General features: G+C 35.0%; 1 protein-coding gene across 1 annotated transcript; it reads left to right on the top strand.

Annotated features, from left to right (window-relative positions):
- The first annotated feature begins 2772 nt into the window (after positions 1–2772).
- On the top strand, positions 2773–8396 carry LOC134535824 (zinc finger BED domain-containing protein 4-like). The gene is made up of 2 exons (XM_063375121.1): positions 2773–7212; positions 7290–8396. The coding sequence occupies exon 1, from the start codon at positions 5626–5628 to the stop codon at positions 7042–7044; it is 1419 nt and encodes a 472-aa protein (XP_063231191.1). The 5' UTR covers positions 2773–5625; the 3' UTR covers positions 7045–7212; positions 7290–8396.
- The last annotated feature ends 207 nt before the right edge of the window (positions 8397–8603 follow it).

Below are 8603 nucleotides of genomic sequence, written 5' to 3'. Positions count from 1 at the left end.
AACTGTGTGTATGCATGTATGGATCCACATTTTTGTTTGTGAAGGTGTTTTTTTTCCCCCCAGCCTGAACTTTACAATACTGAGTATTTTTTAGTATTTTTCACCGACGCTTTTATACGTACAATACTTTCTGTGTAAAGTGCAGAAATCAAGCAGTATTTAAGAGTCTACATTTGGCTGTAATGCTAGGTTACACTTTGTGAGGATTTTCCCATAAAGCCATTGCTGCCTTCTATAAAAATTTAACTCTAATGATTGGCGCAGAATTTCATCTTTATAATATTTGAAACTAAAAAATCTTTGTTACAAATTTATTAAGAACTTAATAATTTTAGTCATTTTAATTTTCTGTTTGCAGCAGTGATGAATTCAAACCCTTTCATTATGTTGTACGACTAGGGGAGTCGAGAACTTTGACTAGAGATCTCAAACTAAATTCAATAAGTTACTTGCTATGTAAGCTCCCAGGTATTAAAATAATTTTGCTTGGGCGAATTTTTTCTTCTCCTGCACAATGTCTGAAAATTATCACAATTCATCACTGATTTGCAGTTGTGAATATTTATACTAATTGAAAATGTTTTGCCAATAAAGTTTAGTTTATTATTTTACATTGTTTAGTTTACATTTCAAAGTTAATGTAATTATGAATAGTTTTATACCTCTTGAAATTGAACAGAAAAGAAGTTATCAAATACACAGTTTATTTTCAAAAAAACAGTGTTTGTTTATTTTGGAATGTGGAAAGGGAAATTTATTTTTTAGTGTTGTCATATTCTGGTGTTAAAGTGTCATATCCTTTCATCTCCACTCCCTAATCATGACAATGTGTTCATACTTAGTATAATAATTCTGTAAGTTATTATTGATCTACATTAAACATTATTAACTGAAAATAATACTGTAACTAAAAGTGGTGGTAACGTGTAATCGCAAACTTTTATCTTGCCGCTGGAAGAACGTGAATTAAGAGTAATGGGGACAGCTTAATAAAAATATTCCTTTTGGCACAGGTGTAGGTAGATGTTTAAGTACACCTATCCCTCACTTAGCACGGCTTCAGATTGTGCGAATTCATTTAGCACAATTTTAATTTTACTGCCCCAGTCTCAAATAGCACGTCTGTAAACTTCAGTTAGCACGAAATATCTGCAGCAAAAAAAAAAAACAGTGGAGCATGACACCACGAAGTCTGTTTCTACTTCTGTGAACATGTGCTGTGGGATACATTTTGCCAAACAACGGGGGGAAGAGAATCGCGCGCAGGTCTGTCTACACTATCGGTTGTTGTACGAACATCAACTGTGGCAAGTTAAATTGCGGCTATGGAGTGTAAAGGACCAAATGTTTTTACGTCCGTGCATATGCCGCCACCGCCGCCGTTGTCGCCTGGCCATAAACCGGGCCGTGAACTCAGTCTAGCCAGTGGCAGGGAATTCATTCAAAAAATTGCAACGTCTGCCCATTCAGCTGCCGGTAACTGTATGCGCTTGATCACTCATAAATCATAATGCATCGTGTTCAAGTATTTGAGACAAAACTGTAAGTATTACGGCGCTCAGATTGTCATGAAGGCCACGCTTATGTTGGTCACACTTTAGTTTTAAGCAAGTTAACTGTGCGCACAATCGTACGAAATAAGGACTCTTACCAAAAGTTTATATAAGTCTGATGCTGTTGTTTGTACTATCGGGAATATATTTGACATTAGATACCGGAACAGAAAAGAACAGATGATTTACATGGAAAACGTTGTTAAATGAATGTTGCAATGAAAAAAAATTAGCTTGACAGGATTGGTGTGAACCAGGTGGTGTTACGCGAATAAGCACTTTAATTTTTGAAAAGTTAAATTATAATTATCCTGAAAGTAATATCGGTTTCACTGTCAGTAAAGGATGGTTTAGAAAAGTACGCGACGTGAGTGAAGGTCACGCCCAGGCGGGCAAGTCAGCCAGCCGACTGACGATAAAGTACATAACCACGTATCTCCCATTACGCAGTGTCGAATTTGTCATACAAAGTGCGATGAGAGGCATATAAAGATAAATGTTGTGAAATATTTATAGTTGAATGCTATTCAACACATTTATATTACGTAAAGTATATTCCTGCACAATTTTGAAACACTTTAAATAAATTATGCTTGCTATTTATGGAAACTAATGCTTCATAATACGCGATTTCGAATAACATGAGCATTTTTAGGAACAAATTAGTCGTGCTGAGTGAGGGATAGGTGTACCTACTTAATTTGGAAATGTTCCCCCTCTCCATTTTTACTGTTAGTAGTTTCTCATCAAAAATAGTTATTGTCAAATGTTGTAGCTAATTTTTAGGATTTTTACTATAAATAATAATGGATTTGATAGATAGCATACCTACTAAAAAAATTGGAGGATTTTTTTATGTCTTTAAACCTTTATTTCCACCCCTTTCAGTAATGGTTGGTTACATAAAAATTTACTTTAGACAGATGTTTTGGACAAAATTTAGGAAGTTAAATAAGAATGGATTCAATAGCGTATATGGTACAGAAGTTTTATTTTTTTATTCGACCTCTGATTTTTTCAACTACTTGCAGTGAAGGTTCATCTTATCAAAAATTGTTTCTAACCAAAATTTTAGATAATTTTTAGAAGATTAACAACCACTAGCTATAGATTATATAGCTTTACATACCTAGTAAGGGTGTTGTGAATTTTATTTGCTCGTTAACCTCTTTTTTTTTGTTTTTTCCACCATTTGGAACAATGTTTGGTTTTATCAAAGATTGTGTCAGACAAAAAGTTTTTTTTATAACATTTATAAGGTTTACAAGCTATTTTAACAGATTTGATAGTTTGCCCACTAAGGGAGTTCAGAATTGTTTGGTCATTCAACTCCTTTTTTTTATCCACCCCTTGCAGTTATGGTTAGTCGTATAAAAAATATTTCAGACAAAAGTTGTGGATAATATTTTAATGTTTTATACTAAGTAACAAGTGTGATACACATATTAGGAATTCTTTTAAATACTACCCATAATTTTTTATCCTTTTTCTTAGTGATGGGTCGAGTCACCCTATTTCAGCATCGAGTCGAGTTCGAGTTAAACAAAGAAATTTATCTTCAAGTCGAGCTCGAGTCGAACTCATAGAAATTTGTCTTCGAGTCGAACTCGAGCCGAACTCATGGAAATTTGTTGAGATGAGTCAAACTTAGCGAGGTTCAAGTGGCAGAATGATGAGCGAAATAAATATAAGTTAAATATTTCTCAATATAATATATGTAATTAAATATGAAAACTTTGAATTATTGAAGGTTTCCCTACACATTTTGATTTTTGTATTTTTTTTTAATCTTCATACTGACGCTTTAAGTGAAAATGCACATCCAAGTGACGAATCAGACGTGAATTTGATGATGACTGAGTCTTGTATTTTTTGCAGCACTTGCATTTAGCTGTCTGATGATCAAATTTTTCAAAAATTTCCCAAATCTCTGCTTTTGATTTCTATTCGTCACTTTTTGACGTCCCAGGCCGTACAAACATATCTATTCCACTAATACTAAACCGTTTATGATTAATACGACGCCGGCGAAGCAAACTCAAGTGTAAACATAAACTTCAGCAGCCTCAATTTTCCGTTCGGCCATGGAAAACTGGTTGGAGATTTCAATTACTGTTGATATCAATTTGCCAAAGTGGCAACATTCCCTGGCTGTATGATGACTTACGTAGGCCATTGGCCCGGAGTTGAAATGGCGGCTATCTAGTGTTTTAGTAGTAATTATTATTTACTTCCAAAGCTGCCCAAATATTAACGTGGTCTTGTTCATGGCTGAATCTAGAGAACATTTTTTAAATTCCGTTATAGTTAAATAAAGGTATTTTGTTGCAGTTATAAATATTAAGTGCATATTGAAGGATGGGATACACTGTTTGCGGTTACACACGATCAAAAATAAATAATCTTCCGACTTCGTTTTCAAGGTTTTCAGTGTTGGATCAGAGGTTTTCCACTAGGTAGGCCTAAATAATACATTATATTTTATTTTAAAGTGCACGGTTTCGGATAAGTACCTACCTTCACTATTGGAAATTGTGCAACATTATAGTCGAGCCAAAAACTAAACTTTGACGAGACTCGAGGACGCGATCTTAATCAACTCGGTTTTCGAGTCGAGTTTAGTTTCGCCGGCTCGACTCGACTCGCTCGATTTTTTGAGTCTCGACCCATCACTACTTTTTCTGCAATAGTTTGTTTTATAAAAAATTACTTCAGGACAAAATTATTAGATAAAAATTATACAATTTACTAGACACCTGCGAGTACTCGAAATTCGAGTTTCGAGTCGAGTTTTTTAGTAATACTCGAACTCGAGCTCGTGGCTTTTCAAAAACTCGAAATTCGAGCGAGCTTTTCTTGAAAAAAACCGACTCTCATATCGGAATAAAAGTCTTACAACACTATTATCCTTTACTTTATAATGTAACATGATCTACCGTATACATTAACACCTCATTTTTACGTACCCGGGATTTACGAATTTCCGTGATTAATTTTTTTTTACTTCTGTAATTTTCCGCATAGCATTAATGTATCACTTTCCTGCTTTATGCGGAAGAATTTCCCTCATTTTACGGTAACAGAGCTGCATTTAATAACGTACAATCAGAAACGTTTCGACGAAACAAAAGTTTAAAGTGAATAGTGTGACATTTATTTATTATAATGCTTCATTTGGCAATGTAAACAACCTAGTCTTTTATTTTCGTTAGCCACGTGTCACGGTAAACAATACAGCCATGAACCAAAACGTGTGTGACTTGAATGCGAAAATTAAGTTCAGTTTAATATATCTCCCCTTAAAACGTTAATGTAACTTGCATGAAATGAGTTGCAAATGTTGTTTTTACATAAAATAGTCAAATAAGTTCTAAAGCATCATAACCAAGTTCCCGTAAAAGTGTGCCGTCTTCGTGCATGTTCGGAGATGCTCGGTTTACATCAATAGAAAATTTTGGAAAGGAAGTTGGCGGCTGTGAATTTGCAAATATTGAAACGGAAACGTTTGTAAATTTTTAGGCAAAGCAGCATCCTAAACATTTGAATTTTAATTTTTAATTATTGATACTTTGAAAATACTATTTGATAAACATGTTTATTATTTTATCTTGTGATACTTAACTCAGTATAGGCCAAGCCAAGTCAGATACGTTTCTGTTGACAAGTTCGATACATCGATATATCAACCACGTGACTAGGAGTAACAAACTTCAATGTACCAACTTGTACGGATTTATTCAACATTTTCTTTCTAACTATTTATTCGTTTTGTTTGTAAAAACCAAAATAATGTACTACAATAGCAAACCTAATAATAATTATTGACGTTGTGATAGTTGTTTCCAATGATTACAATTAAAAACATTACATTTTGGTCAATTTTGTTTGGAATATCTCCATTACTACCTAATCAATATATATATTTATTTTTCAGAAGTTGAAAACTGATCACTACCGGGATTTGTGTGTAATTAAATGCAATTAGGCGTGGATATTTTTGCGAGCAGAATCATAAAGAAGTTTTCAAAAATCAGGTTTTATGTTGTGAAAGTAATACGTCTTGAGTGTTGAGATGGATGCCACATCAACTCATTCTTCGCAATTTTCAGAAAAGTCAGTAATTTGGAACTTTTACAACAAGCATGTCAGTTGTGATGCAGTAGTGTTCAAAACATGTTTCAAATCTCTGAAGACTCCAACTGGTTCCAATACAAGTTTGATTCGTCATTTAGAGAAGCATTCTAATGAACTTAACCTCTACAAGAAACTAAAGGAAGAACATTCAACAAGAACACCTTCACAGAAACGAAAAATAAATGACAATTTCAAGCAAACGACCCTTGGTGAAGCATTCCAGAAGCCAGCAAAGTTCCCTCGGGATCATGCCCTAGCAAAAGAAATCACAATGTGTATAGGAAAAATGATGGCAACAGATTTCCAGCCCTACACAATAGTTGAAGATTACGGTTTCAAACAACTCTGTGAAACCATGGAGCCACGGTACAACCTGCCATCAGCAACTACATTTTCAAGGTCTGTAATCCCAGCATTGTTTGATGAGCAGTCAAAGATCCTTAAAGATGAATTGGTGACTGACATTGAAGGGAGCATATTTTCTTTGACCTTCACAACTGATATGTGGACCTCTCGGAGTGGAGAAGGATATATATCCCCGACTTCTCACTACATAACAAACAACTTTCAGCTCAAAAAACATGTGTTAAGCATTTCACATTTTCCGGGCAATCATACTGGAGAGGCCATTAGTTCAAAACTGACAGAATTTCTTCACACGTGGGGCCTTGCTGAGGTGACTGTCCCTATATATGTTGTCTCTGATAAAGCAAGAAACATAGTGAATGCTGTTTCACTTTCTGGGTATGAACACATACAGTGTTTTGCTCATTTGCTTCAACTTGCCATCAGTGATGCAAAGAAAGGTCTCGGTATCATTGATTTGCTTGCTTCTGCCAGAAATATAGTGACGTATTACAGTCATAGCAATGTGGCTAGGGAAAGGCTGCACTCCAATCAAAAACAAGGAGGTTTTCCAGTTCATGAACTGATTCAGATGGTCGACACCAGATGGAACAGTGAATATCTGATGCTCTCAAGGTTGCTAGAGCAGAAGCAACCTGTCATGGCTGATTTGGTAGAAAATGGTAGGGATGGACTGTCGGCCAAGGATTGGAAGATGGCAGAAGGTATGGTGCAAGTGCTTCAGCCAATCTATGATGCCACTAAAGAAATGTGTGTAGACAGACTTCCAACATTACCCATGGTGATTCCAGTTTTGATTGGAATCGATAGTGTTTTAAAGAAACACATTGATGCAAGTGGAGCTGGTTCAGCTGTGCTGTTTGCAAAACAACTGAAGCAGTGTGTTTGGTCGAGATTCCCGGAATACAAAGAGAATAAAGTGTATAGGACCGTCATGATGCTTGATCCTAGATTCAAGGCAAGTATGAAGGCAAGTATGAAAAAGACTTAGGAATGCATGAAATAAGTAAAGAAGCCCTAGAAATGAAAAGTTGTAATATGCAGCCCTCACAAAGTGTTACTAATGAAAGTAAATCAAGTGTACCTACAAGCAGCAGTGATAGTAGCAATATCTGGTCTGTTTTTGAAGAAATGAAAGGACAGCAATCTACAACACCTGGTGAGTTATTTCTATTAATTTTTTTTTTCAGTTTTTTTTTCTAAACTGAACTAATTATTGTGATTTTTTTTTTGTAGAAGTGCAGAGCATTGAGAGAGATCTTCAGATCAGGACTTTTTTCAGGGAGGGCACTATTCCCCGCTCAGAAAATCCATTGGCATGGTGGTGCCAAAATGAATCAAAATTCCATTTACTTGCACCAGTGGCAAAAAAGTACTTGGGGATTCCTGCTACACAAGTAGCAAGCGAGAGACTGTTTTATTTTGCAGGAAATACAGTTACTTCAAAGAGAGAGAATCTCTTGCCACAACATGTGGAACAACTAATTTTTTTGCATGAGAGACTTTTACCTAGCCAAAGTTGTTAAAATAATTTTGTAAAAATCTTCCCTCGTTTTAAATTGTAATAAACTGATTGAAAATTTTTTCTTGTGTAAAAACTCTATTGTAACCACAGTTTGTTTGTAAGTTATTTATAATTAAATGCAGTTTCACAAATTCACTAGGTAAATTTCTGTAACATACTGTAAATCCCTGTTAATATAATTATCAAGGTTACCAAGAAATTTAGAGTTCGACTCATTAACAGGAAATTTTTTATTAAAAGTGTAAATTTCTAAAATTGTATTTGTTTACAGTGCCAGTTCTAATTTTTTTACCACTATGCAGAAAATATTCTTAAGTAGAAATTTTTTTAATAGAGTTTTACTGTTACAAAAAAAATATATTTTTTTGTACACTGATTTTGAATTAATATGTGAAAAATGCTACTCGCTCGACTCGACTCGGACTCGTGAGTTTTTGCCTAGAACTCGACTCGAACTCGACTCGACTTATAAAAACCCTGCTCGCAGATGTCTACAATTTACAAACAATTTGAATGGATTTAACAGTGTGCCAACTAAGGGAGTTATGCATTTTTTTTGTCCGCCAACTCATTTTTTCCCTTACAGTTATGGTATTGTATCACATGTATTTGGACTACTCCAACAAGTTATAATACATTCAAACGGATGCAATATATGTTACAGTGATTTTTCAGTTCTAAAAAAATATCTTCCTCACCTAAGGGACTTTTCCATTACAATATTTTAGGGATAGGTTTGGAAGTGATTTGTGCACAGGTACTGTGCCCATGAAAAAGTTGATTTTTTTTAGAGAGAGAGAGAGAGAGAGAGAGAGAGAGAGAGAGAGAGAGAGAGAGAGAGAGAGAGAGAGAGAGACACTCACTGGTTGGGGGTCTAGGGGTCCAGGAAACAAAAATCTCTAAACCTTTTCCGGAAGTTGCACAATGGTAACAGCTCCAATAGGTAGTTTTTTTTTTGTTTGAAATCTACTTAAAAATACATGCTCAGTCACTTATGCTATTTTAGACTGCTGTTGATAACTGCA

Source organism: Bacillus rossius, chromosome 10 (assembly GCF_032445375.1).
Source record: "Bacillus rossius redtenbacheri isolate Brsri chromosome 10, Brsri_v3, whole genome shotgun sequence".
Taxonomy (NCBI): domain Eukaryota; kingdom Metazoa; phylum Arthropoda; class Insecta; order Phasmatodea; family Bacillidae; genus Bacillus; species Bacillus rossius.
Note: the sequence above shows the minus strand (reverse complement) of the source record. Positions and strands in the feature narration are given on the sequence as shown.

Coding starts and splice junctions, on each gene's coding strand:
- LOC134535824 (XM_063375121.1), top strand. CDS start 5,626: ATGGATGCCACATCAACTCATTCTTCGCAATTTTCAGAAAAGTCAGTA.